Source organism: Chelonoidis abingdonii, chromosome 2, assembly GCF_003597395.2.
Source record: "Chelonoidis abingdonii isolate Lonesome George chromosome 2, CheloAbing_2.0, whole genome shotgun sequence".
Taxonomy (NCBI): Eukaryota; Metazoa; Chordata; order Testudines; family Testudinidae; genus Chelonoidis; species Chelonoidis abingdonii.
Window position 1 is genome coordinate 99,811,911 of NC_133770.1, and position 12,204 is coordinate 99,824,114.

General features: G+C 42.3%; 1 protein-coding gene across 1 annotated transcript; it reads left to right on the forward strand.

The window, feature by feature from the left end:
• The first annotated feature begins 82 nt into the window (after window positions 1–82).
• MRPL32 (mitochondrial ribosomal protein L32) lies at window positions 83–4,894 on the forward strand. The gene is made up of 3 exons (XM_032793461.2): window positions 83–267; window positions 3,091–3,275; window positions 4,241–4,894. The coding sequence occupies exons 1-3, from the start codon at window positions 153–155 to the stop codon at window positions 4,493–4,495; spliced, it is 555 nt and encodes a 184-aa protein (XP_032649352.2). The 5' UTR covers window positions 83–152; the 3' UTR covers window positions 4,496–4,894.
• Window positions 4,895–12,204: the final 7,310 nt, after the last annotated feature.

A 12,204-nucleotide genomic window follows, 5' to 3' on the forward strand; every position in this document is an offset into this window, starting at 1 on the left:
CCGATGGCTGTATTGTGTGATGCGCAGAGAATGTTGGGAGCGGCAGTCTAGAGCCCGGCGGGCAGGAAAGGAGCAGAGGACTCACTTTCCCAGGCTGCCCCGCGGCCTCTGCCGAGACCGAGCGGCCTCTGTGTCGGCGGCGCGAAAGGAAGATGGCGGCACTGGTGGTTTTCTGGTCTCCGGCGCGCGGGGTGCGCGGGCTCATTCAGCGCTGCTGGGGGCAGCTGGAGCGGAGCCTACTGCGGGGGCTGCCCGCCCCGCCCTGGAGTAGGTAGACCCCGGCCAGGCTTTCAGCCCCTTGCATCGGCTCCAGGCATCGCCCCCGTCTGAGCTACAGGCTCCCGAGCACTAAGGCTGCGCCGCGCGCCCGCGGTCCCGAGCTCCCCGTTTGCAGGCACTGACGGACACCCCCCCGCCCCCCAACCCGGCATTATCGTCCCTGCCTCGCCGATGGGGATCTGAGGCACCGCCAGAGCAAGTGGCTCCCCGCAGGGCACCCAGGAAGTCTGTGGCGGAGCCAGAACTGACCCATTTCCTCTGAGCCTCGGTCCGGTAGCTTCTTAGCAAGACCATTTCCCTTGCCCAGTCCCGTTTCCCTTGCAGTGCGCCATGGATGCCCGTCCGATCAGACAGATGGGATTTCTAACCAGGGGAGGGGCACGGTTCTGGAACAGCTTTTCAGGGGGAGCAGTGGGGGCAAACAACCTAACTAGGTTCAGTGCTGAGCTTGATACGTTCATGGAGAGGACGGGATGGATGAAGAGACTGTCTACAATGGCATGTAGCTGATCTGTGACTGCTAGCAGCAGCTGTGGTGGGACACTAGATGGGGGTGGGTCTGAATTACTACAGAGAAGCCTTAGGGGTCTGGCTGGTGGGTTTTGCCCACCTGCTCAGGGACTAACTCATCACCATATCTGGGATCAGGTAGGAATTTTCCCCTGGGTCAGATTGCAGATATGGTGGGGGGTGCCTTCCTCTGTAGTATGGGGCATGGGATCATGTGCAGGTTTAATGGTGGATTCTCTGTAATTTGGAGTCTTTAAATCATGATTTGAGGAGTTCAGTAACTCAGCCAGAGGTTATAGGTCTATTACAGGAGTGACAGGGTGAGTTTCTGTGACCTGCAGTGTGCAGGTCAGACTAGATTATCATGATGTTCCCTTCTGACCTTAAGTCTATGAGTCTATAAATCCAACCATGGAGACTATAGTAACTCCTCACTTAAAGTCGTCTTGGTTAACGTTGTTACCTTGCTGATCAGTTAGGGAACATGCTCGTTTAAAGTTGTGTAATGCTCCCTTCTGACGTTGTGTGACCGCCTGCTTTGCCTACTGCTTGCAGGAAGAGCAGTTCCTTGCAGTTAGCTGGTGGGGGCTTGGAACCAGAGTGGACCGGCAACCCCCTATCAGCTCCCCGCTTCCCTAAGTTCCCTGTGCAACAGCTGCCTGCAGTTCAGCTGTGTCCCTCTCCCCACTGCCATGTGCTGCTCCTGCCTTCTGCCTTGGAGTTGCTCCCTGAGACGCCTTCTTGCTGTCGGGGGAGGGGAAGCGGGGGGCTAATGCCAGGGTGTCTCCCTCCCCCCCCCGGCTCCTATACCCCGCTTATCCCATCTTCCATAGAGCAGCAGGGCTCAGGACAGAGGGAGCTTGCAGCAGTTTGTGGTCTCAGCAAGATTAACAAGGCAGTGTACTTAAGGGAAATGTGCATATCTCCCTCCATTCCTGCTACCTTGCAGAGTGAGGTCTTGGCTACACTGGCATTTTACAGCACTGCAACTTTCTCGCTCAGGGGTGTGAAAAAACACACCCCTGAGCGCAGCAAGTTACAGCACTGCAAAGCGCCAGTGTAAACACTGCCCCAGCGCTGAGAGTGTGGCTCCCAGTGCTGTAAGCTAATCCCCACGAGGACGTGGAGTACCTGCGCTGCGACCACACTTGCACTTCAAAGCGCTGCTGTGGGAGTGTTCCCGTGGCAGCGCTGTATGGCTGCAAGTGTAGCCATATCCTGAGAGAGTTAACCCTTGAGGGCTCAGCCAATTGCTAATTCATCATTTAACAGTAAGGGGAATATCCCACACTCTTATTCCTCCACCTCAACCAAGCTTCACATGCATCATCACAGTATACCAGTATTAAATTGTTTGTGTAAAACTTGTGTGTGTGTGAAGTATCAGAGGGGTAGCCATGTTAGTCTGGATCTATAAAAGCAGCAAAGAGTCCTGTGGCACCTTATAGACTAACACACACATTGGAGCATGAGCTTTTGTGGGTGCATCCGATGAAGTGGGTATTCATTCACAAAAGCTCATGCTCCAATACATCTGTTAGTCTATAACGTGCCACAGGATTCTTTGCTGTGTGTGTGTATATATATAATATAGTCTTTCGTCTGGTGAAAAAAAATTCCCTGGAACCTAACCCCCTCATTTACATTAATTCTTATAAGGAAATTAGATTTGCTTAGCATCATTTCGCTTAAAGTGGCATTTTTCAGGAACATAACTACAACATTAAGTGAGGAGTTACTGTATTGACATCTGAAAGACTAGACAAGGCCAGTTTACAAGCATGTGTAACCACCCCCATTTTCATCAGCAGAATTGAATCTAGGGAAGAACTAGATTGTATGGCGGTGGTCATGTGTGAATAGGAATCTTAACTGTACTTGTCGTGAGTTTTGTAGGTTTGTGACTTATGTTTTTTTGTAGTGCTACAGTTCTTTTCAAAGACAAAAAGGGAGACTTAAAGTGAATGTTTCCTGGTTTTCTAATGTTAGAGTTTAGGGTTTTGAAGTCCAGTCTTCCAGAAGGATCTGAGAAAAGAAGGTATTGTTCCACAGCAGAAACCTGAACTGTGTGTTAATGAAGTTTTTTGTAGTTTAATTCAACCTTTATATAGTCGTGGATAGTCTCCTTTTTGTAACATTACAAGTTTAACATGTATTAAGTTAAGAGGTCAGCAGAGCCATGCTCATGTAACTGCAGTATTTTAATTTGCCATTTAACGTATTGCAAAAGCATTGGATTCAATTAACTGAACTCAGTAGGTGTAGGCTATTTCTGACGCATTTTTTTCTTGTTTTCTGAAGCACCAGCATTAGCTGTTCAGGCTCCAGCTACTCTTCCTGATCCACTGGAAGATATTAGGGAAGAAAGTAACAAGGCTCCAAACTTTTTAGATAGCATCTTTTGGATGGCAGCTCCCAAGAAGAGACGTACTATTGAGGTGAACCGCTGCAGACGAAGGCACCCTAGTAAACTTATAAAACTCAAGGTAATCTGTCAAATTTCTATTAGCTTTGCCATTGCATTCATTGCAAATAACTTTTTTTTTTAAATAATGCAGCATGTTTATAAAACACTTACTTTGTGCTCATCATTTTCTAAAGCTCAAAAAAGATAATATTCCTTGATGGTGAGAACACCTTGAAAAACCTCTCTGGAAATTCTCTATAAATATATTTATAATATTTATGCCACTTAAAGTACATTCTAAATGATACATTCAAAATATGCAACCTTAAACAACATCTTAAAATAAGAGTACAGTTGAGATCCAAACCAATAAAATATGAAATCTCTTTATACATCTGAGTGTGAGTGACATGCCTAAATATCCTGCACATCAAGATGTGCTTGTGTGTTTTGGAGCCCAATCCTGCAAACATTACCAGGTATAATACTTTAGCCATTGACTTCAAAAGGACTTCTGTTATAGTAAACACTTGTCCCAGTGATCATTTTGTAGGATCAAGGCCTTAACTTTTGGCCTGAGTATCTATACATTTTGCAAATTAGTAAGAAAACAAAACCCCAAAACTCAAAGTTGATTCACTTAGTTTGGTAAGTGGTTAGTTCTTAATTTTATACTTGATGCTATACAAATAAATGGAACCGTGGTATGTTTTAAAGTCTTTGTAATATGAAATTGCACTACAATTCTCTACTACTACATCTTTGCTTGTAAGTTTTTAAGTGGGGAGAGATGCCAGGTTCTTTTTTTAAATTGTGATGAGTAGTAGGCCTGCATATCAGTAAAATTAAAATTTGCCTGGCAGTATTCCATATGGTTGCTTGTGGGAAAATCATATATCTCACAAAAACTGAAATGAGGTTTAATGAAACAAATATCTGTTGCTCATTACCTTCACCCCAACATCTCTTAGCATTTTATGAAGTTCTTCCCTGTTTGTCCCAACTTCTTCATTTCTAAATTTCCTTTGTTTTGTTATCTTTTAGACAAATATAGATGTTTGTCCTGAATGTGGCAATCTGAAACAGAAGCATGTCCTTTGTGGCTATTGTTACAAAAAAATTAAAATGGAAACTGCTCTCATAAGGATCCAAATAAAGGAAAAGGAAGCAGGGCCATTTAATGCTCCCACTGTAGAGACTGTAGTCTTATATGAGGGAGAGAATCCTACAGAACGAGATGAAGGCAAGCGGATCATAGAAAGAAACAGAAAACGTCCAAGCTGGTTCACACAGAATTGATTCCATGGAATTATAGAACTCCATGTGGTCAAAAACAGTTGATACTTCAGGAAAGAAGAAAATGTTTATCAAGAATATTCATTTTTTTAGTTTGTTTAATTCTAAGATGGGAAGCTGTCACCTTTTGGAAAACCTACTTCAAAAGCATTTCCTTTATGTGGGATTGAATGTCATTGCCATAGTGTGGCAGTGAGAAATATCTGAATGTAATAGCATTGTAGTTCTAAAAAGAGAAAATCAGGAACAACTTTATATTGAGGTACATGCTTATTGCACATTAAGTGCAACATATTGCTTTAATGCTATACTACTGTAAATTTAAATGGTGATTTTTACGTAATAGCATAATGTAAAATACATTTACAGATGTAAAATAAAGTATATTAAGTTCTGTAGGGAGAGCTAGTCTCTGCTTTTTTTATGATTAATTTATTTATTTATTTTGACTGCTACTCTGAAAAAGTTGTCTGGCTTTTCAAAATTCTTTTGATTAGATGCCAAGAATATGAACCGAGAAAAAACAACTTTAAAAATGTATGAAGAGCATGGGGACCAGAAGTAATTTTCAAGTTGGGTCTCTGTGAAATGGAGTTGTTTGAGCTGGGAATTTAATTCAGTGTTTAGAGCAAGCCATCTAACATCTCTATTTATCAAGATGTGAAATAGAAACTTCTCTTAGAGGGCTATTATGTGGCTTTTAGTAATTGTAAAGTACTTTGGAATCCTTGAATGAAAGCACAAACACATTAAGTGTACTCACTGGAAACATATTTTGTAAGGAGAATAGCAAATAGCAGGCCAGAGCCATAAGACTTGATCAGGTAAGCCACAGCTGAGTGATCTGTAGTTGTCCCAGTTAACCAGGTCCCCACTGTTTTGAGGGCCAATCTGCATTCTCCATGCTGAACTTTTTTGGGGTGGGGAGAAGAGAATAGTCTTTGCAATGCATATGATGCATGGCTCAGGCTGTTGTTACTCTCTGCAGGGAGGATGCAAAACCACCCTCCCCTGGCAACTGTTGCTTGCTAGTGCCTTCAGTTACAGCAGTTAAGTGAATCCTCACTTTTCCCATCCGTGATGGCTCAGGGAAGGGTTACTGATCCAAATTTGAAGTCATTTAAGCTAAGGATTCCTGAGAGATGGCGCACATCCCTGTCCCCTCCCTGAAAAATGGTACATATCAAGAGGCCTGAGTTAAAGTTGCAGAGTGAGGCTGTTGTGTAACTTAACTCTTTATTTCTTGGTTTTCAGAGGTTTTAAATGTAGGTGTTCTCAGAATTCTGGAAAGGCGTGTGACACTGCCAGTTAACCTTAACTCTGTGTTAATTTACGGTTTTTGGGCCATGAATGGGCTTCCACCCTAGATCATGACCTCCAAACCCAAAGGACTGGGATGAGGAAAGGTGTAAGGGTGGGATATCCCCAAGATAGATCATGCAGCCCGACCTGCAAACCCTCAGGTCAGAGAAGGAATGAGTGATGATGGAGGTGAGCCAGCAGTCACAGCATTGCCTTATTCAAAGCCAGAAATTACTTGAATCTTTTCTATTGTGTTCAGCCAAAAACCCCTCCAAATCCCATCAGGTCTTTCTGACTCCCCAGCCACAAATGAAGTCAAAGAAATGTGGAATTACACGAGTGTAACACAGAATGGAAGATTTTTGTGGTGCCAAAGATGGAAGGGATGAGGAGGAAGGGGATAGGGTGGGAAAAGTGATTAGATGATTTTTTATTTTTTTTCTCCCCCTTTGAGAGGAGATACAGATTTGTTTTGGGGAGGGATCAGAAGAGTGAGTTTGTTTTGCCTGTCAGTAGGATTTTTTGGCCACTCATGTACAGAGCCTAGAGTTACACCTTGCTATATTTTTGAGTGATGTAACACCTCTCTGCCCATTATGTTGCAACAGGGATAGGCAACCTATGGCATGCGTGTCAAAAGCAGCACACGAGCTGATTTTCAGTGGCACTCACTGCCCGGGTCCTGGCCACCGGTCTGGGGGGCTCTGCATTTTAATTTAATTTTAAATGAAGTTTCTTAAACATTTTAAAAACCTTATTTACTTTACATACAACAATAGTTTAGTTATATATTATAGACTTCTAGAAAGAGACCTTCTAAAATATTAAAATGTATTACTGGCATGCGAAACCTTACATTAGAGTAAATAAATGAAGACTTGGCACACCACTTCTGAAAGATTGCCAACCCCTGAGTTACAATAACCCGCTGAACAGAAATGTGACAATAGAAGTTTGAAAATCTTTGATATAGATAATATATCACAATCTATAGATTGTATTTGTGTAACCCGAAGTGTGTTGGCCATTTAGTAGTGGTTTGGGAGTATTCATGTGTGTGTTTGGGGGGGGATCTAAAATGCCCGTTTGGTGCTTCTGAAGGCAAAAATAACAATAATTCAGGTGTACTTTTGAGTTATAGTGTTAGCTCATGTCTGGCAGAGGTGAATTACAATATGCAGAGAGGTGATGAACTTCATGCGAAGTGGGATTCACTTAAGTGAATTCTTACAAAGGGCTCCTGCAAGACCTTTATGTATATTGATTGGCAAGATCTGATGGTAATTGAAACAAAATATACTTATTTAAAGCACTAGGTGGCAGAGGAGCTCTAGATTTCTGGCACATGATAAATAGAAGCTGAAGATATTTCTCACTGTTAAAGACCTGAAAAAGAGCTCTGTGTAAACTCGAAAGTTTCTCTCTCTCACCAACAGAAGTTGGTCCAATAAAAGATACAATCTCTCCCACCTTGTGTCTAATATCCTGGGATCACCACAGCTACAACAACTCTACATAATACAGTCAAAGACAGCTTTAAGAAATACATGTCTGTAGAACTGACATGTGTAGATAGACAATTTGATAACTACAAAGGAAAAATATGATATTTGTCACTGAACACAAGGCTTATCTACACCAGTTCGTTGTTTTGTGTCAACTCAATTAGGCCTAAGCCAAGAAACTTTAACCCGTGGCCCTATGCATTTATATATGCTTCTGCTTACTACTGGATGGATTGTGAAAACTGATCTTGTATTTCAGTTTCCCCCTACTATTTTTTTTTAGATCTCAAATATAGATGCCTGTATAAATTCTGCTGCTTGTGTTCTGCATATTCTTGTATTTATACAGCCAGAGAGACATATAAGTAACAGGTCACTACATAATAGAATTATTGCAAGGAATTTCCTTAGACAAATGCAGGTGTAATGATCAAGGAGTGGAGGGAATGGTGAAAAGAGCATGGATTTTACATGGATTGTTCCTCAGAACTGAATTCAGCAGGAGCAGCACTTCCTTATAGCCCCCTTTACCTCTAACCTATATTGAGTCACTGTCAGAATATGTCATCCTGCAGGCTCAAGAGGGAGTGAAATCTGGGAAAAAGACAGGAAAGGAACAGGAAGTGGGAGGGGCCAGAAGCAGAGTAGAGACAGGATCAAGTTTTGCCATTGAAATTAGGGGAGTTGCAACTTGCCTGGGTATTACTGAGCAGACTTTAATCCACTATTATCTTATTTAAAGGACAAATGCTGAAGGCTTGACATGTTGACTTCTCTTGAACTTCAAACCTGTGTTCCATTTTTCAGTACAAATCAGATAGACGTGTACCTGTGATAATGCTCTGGAAACTAATGGTGAATTAACAGACAGAGCTGGAAACTGATCAAAGGTGAATGCAATGAATATTGTAAGTTTCAGTCCATGCATAGGCTGATTGGGGTTTGGAACAGGAACGGCATTAGTATTTGGGGGGAATGGATGTAAGCGCTCCATGAGATGTGAAAACGGTCACCACCCATCCTACAGCTTTGGCGTGTTTCATACTTAATGTTCCTCTGAAGTTGGGTGCTTGTAGGGGACATTGCAATAAATCTTGTGGCTCCAGCATTCAGTGCAACATTCAAAGGGTAAATCAAGCTTCTGTATGAATAGAGATAATGGGCAGAACATTATTACAAATCTTGTATAGTATAAAAAACACTGAAAAGTGCAAGTGTCTTGTGAAATGTGTTGTATGGCAGAGGGTCTGGATTATGGGTCTGTTATGACATACAGTATTCTAGACTGTGACATTACATGTGCTATTTCCACCATAGCTCAGGATTTTGAGCAGACTGATAGAAAGATGGATTTTGTCATTCTATAATCTGGGATTAATATTAAATACAAAGAATAGTGATTTTAAAGAGGCTCTAGCAAGTAGTTTAAGCCCCAATACTGACCTGGCCTGTTCTTGTAGGAAATGTACAAATATTTATTCTAAATGGATCTACTTACTCCGTCTTCCCTCATTCTCAATTCTGGCAAAACTTCTAGTATTTTCAGTGGAAGAACTTCTGGATTTGGCCTAATTATATTTTTATTTATATATATTTTAATGTAACATACTATTTCAGAGTCCATAAGCCTGGCCCAATATTTCGCAAAGGTGCTTGGATGACTTTTCATGTGCATGATGAAAGTGAGCTATTTCTAGAAGTATATTTATATAACTAAATATACTCCATATATATTTATACCTGCCTACTCTATCTTTTCATGTACCGTGTATTTATACCTGTCTACTGTATTTTTCATTTCATGCATCTGATGAAGTGGGTTATAGCCCACGAAAGCTTATGCCCAAATAAATGTGTTAGTCTCTAAGGTGCCACAAGGACTCCGCGCTGTTATTTCTAGAAGTGAGACAGAAATCTGAGACATCACACATGCCTGAAATATTTTGTTGGTTCTGGCCCTATGACACTTTCGGGGTTCACCAAGACCAGTGAGGGGTTGTGTCCCACCTGCCTTGTAACCCTGGATGTTTCTGTGCTGTGCAGCTTCGACTCAGAGTCCTGACATCAGTAGCCTGCCTACAGCACAGTGACTTCCCCTGGCTTCCAACCTGGTTACTCCTTGCAGGGTAACACCAGTAGCCCCTTAAATCCTGAGTCTATCATAAACCGTCTCCTCTGCAATGCTTTATTTATTTTATAATTATATGGTAAAAATTAAAAAGTAAGCAATTGTTCAGTAATAGTGTGCTGTGACACTTTTTATGTCTGATTTTGTAAGCAAGTAGTTTTTAAGTGAGGTGAAACTTGGGGATATGCAAGATAAATCAGACTTCTGAGAGGGGTACGGCAACAACCTGGGGCCTTTTGTTCAAAATAGACTTCTCACTACTTCACCTGAAGAAGAGCTGTGTGTGTGGCTTGAAAGCTTGATTCACTCACCATCAGAAGTTGGTCCAATAAAAGATGTTTACCTCATCTGCCTTCTCTCTCTAATATCTTAGGACTGACAGAGCTACAACAACACTGTATATTCTCACCACAGTCATTCTTCCAGCTTGGTTGGCCAGTGCCTAGCCAGGATCCAATATAAGCTTAAAGTTCTTGGTTTCTTTGTCTCCTCAGCTGAAGGATCACAAATGTCTCTCTGCTCCCCTTATATTATCCCTAGTCCATTGCCTCAAGAGTCAGGATGAAGTCCGGCTGTTCAGACTTTTCCTATCCTTCCCTTCTCCCTGTCAACTCATATATAAATGGGGTTTCCATTGTTTAGATTCCGTCATGCTTAATTTACATTGGACACAGGTAGATAGCTGTCCATCCTGTCTGGGACAAAACCTGTTTCTCCCTTTGTTTGGTCACAGACTGTAAAGCATACTATCAGCATAACTCCTCATGGAGTGTTAATACATACATTTCACAATTATGTGAATTACCAGTGTGGCATTAGATTTCATAAAAGGCCTTTCTTGATACACTTTTATAGTACAGTAATATTGTATATAATCATTTGATTCATTGCCTATTCTTTAGGGTTCAGACTCTCTATTCTCCCCCTTAGGTGCCTGGACCCTGATTGTCACAGGCCCCAAATTCCTCCTGCCTGTTTTTTTGGCCTGCACACGTGAGAATGGCAGAAGGGGAGGCACCAGTGCTTGGGACTGGAGAAGGGAGGGTGGGATAGAGAAGGTGCAGTGGGTGAAAGGGAAACTCATGGGTGTGGGGGAGGAAGCACCTGCAGATTGGAGAAGAAAGAGGAAGATATGGCTGCTCAAGATGGAGTGCCAGGGAGGGAAGACACCCATCAACAGGAAGGAGGGAGGTCACTGAAGGAGTAAGATCTGCATGGGCCAGTGAAGGGGATTGGGGGAGCTACCACACAGATGGCAAGGGAGGAAGAAAACGCTGTAGGCAGTACTCCCTGCTGTAGTAGAGAGTAAAATAAATGGAGCATAGGTACCCATTCCCATGCGAATTTTCTTATATGGTGTCTAGGACACCCGTTTGCCTTAGGCCCTGCTGCTCACCAGATGCCAGCAGCCACAGCACACATTTCCCTCATTGTTATGGTTTTGTATAAGATTTTAATGTATGGGAGGATGAGGGTACTGAGGGAAATTGTAGCTCTTTGGCACTTAGTGGGTCTGTCCTCCTTCATCTGTACCAAAGACTAGATGGAAACAAAGGGAAATTATTATATGGCCAGATGAACAGGCCCACACAGGAAAGATTTAAAATGAGCTCTGAAAAGAGCTGCAAAGAGACTCTGGCAGATGTACTCAGGAAGGGAGTTCCATGCACAAGGCCCTTCCACTGGCCTGATCCAAAATAAACAAGAGCATACTTAGCACTAATCATCTGTAGATTGCAACAATTTACAAAGGCAGGTAAGTAGCATTATCCCCATTCTACAAACAGGCAAACTGAGGCACAATGAGGTTATGTGATTGACCAAGGCTACACATGGAGTCAGTGGCAGAATCAGGGACAGAACCCAAATTTCCAGTGGGCCACTCTGTTACTCTGTCCACTGTGTCTTAAGATGACAAATGATATCCTGTGCCCCAGGATGGCGGAAAAAATATCACCACCATAGCTAAATAGCAGAGTAAAAAAGTGGTTAGAGACAGAAACCTCCTTTAAAAATTGGAAGTCAAATTCTACTGAGAAAAACAGAAAGGAGTATAAACTCTGGGAAGTCAAATATAAAAGTATAATTAGGCAAGCCAAAAAAAGAATTTGATGAGCAGCTAGCAAAACATAAGAAAACTAACAGCAATTTTTTTAAACTACGTCAGAAGTAGGAAGCCTGCCAAACAATCCATAGGACCACTGGATGATCGAGGTGCTAAAGGAAGACAAGGCCATTGAGGAGAAGCTGAATGAATTACTTGCATGGGTCTTCACTGCAGAGGATGTGAGGTTGTTTCTCGTGTCTGAGCCAGTTTTTTTGGGTGACAGATCTGAGGAACTGTCCCAGATTGAGGTGTCATTGGAGGAGATTTTGGAACAAATTGATAAATTAAACAGTAATAAGCCACTCAGATACAAACCTGCAGAACTAGTAACTGTGGTATGTAACCTATCACTTAAATCAGCCTCTGTACTAGATGACTGTAGGATAGCTAATGTAATGCCAGTTTTTTCAAAAAGCTAAAGGGTGACCCAGTTGATACTGTGTACTCGGACTTTCAGAAAATCTTTGACAAGGTTTCTCAACAAAGGCTCTTGAGCAGCCATGGACCAAGAAGTAAGTAACTGGTTAGAAGACAGAAAACAAAAGGACTAAATGGTCAGTTTTCAGACTGGAGGCAGCTATATAGTGATGTCCCAAGGGGGTCTGTACTAGCCCCAGTACTGTTCAACATATTCATCAATGATCCGCAAAAGGGGGTAAACAGTGATGTG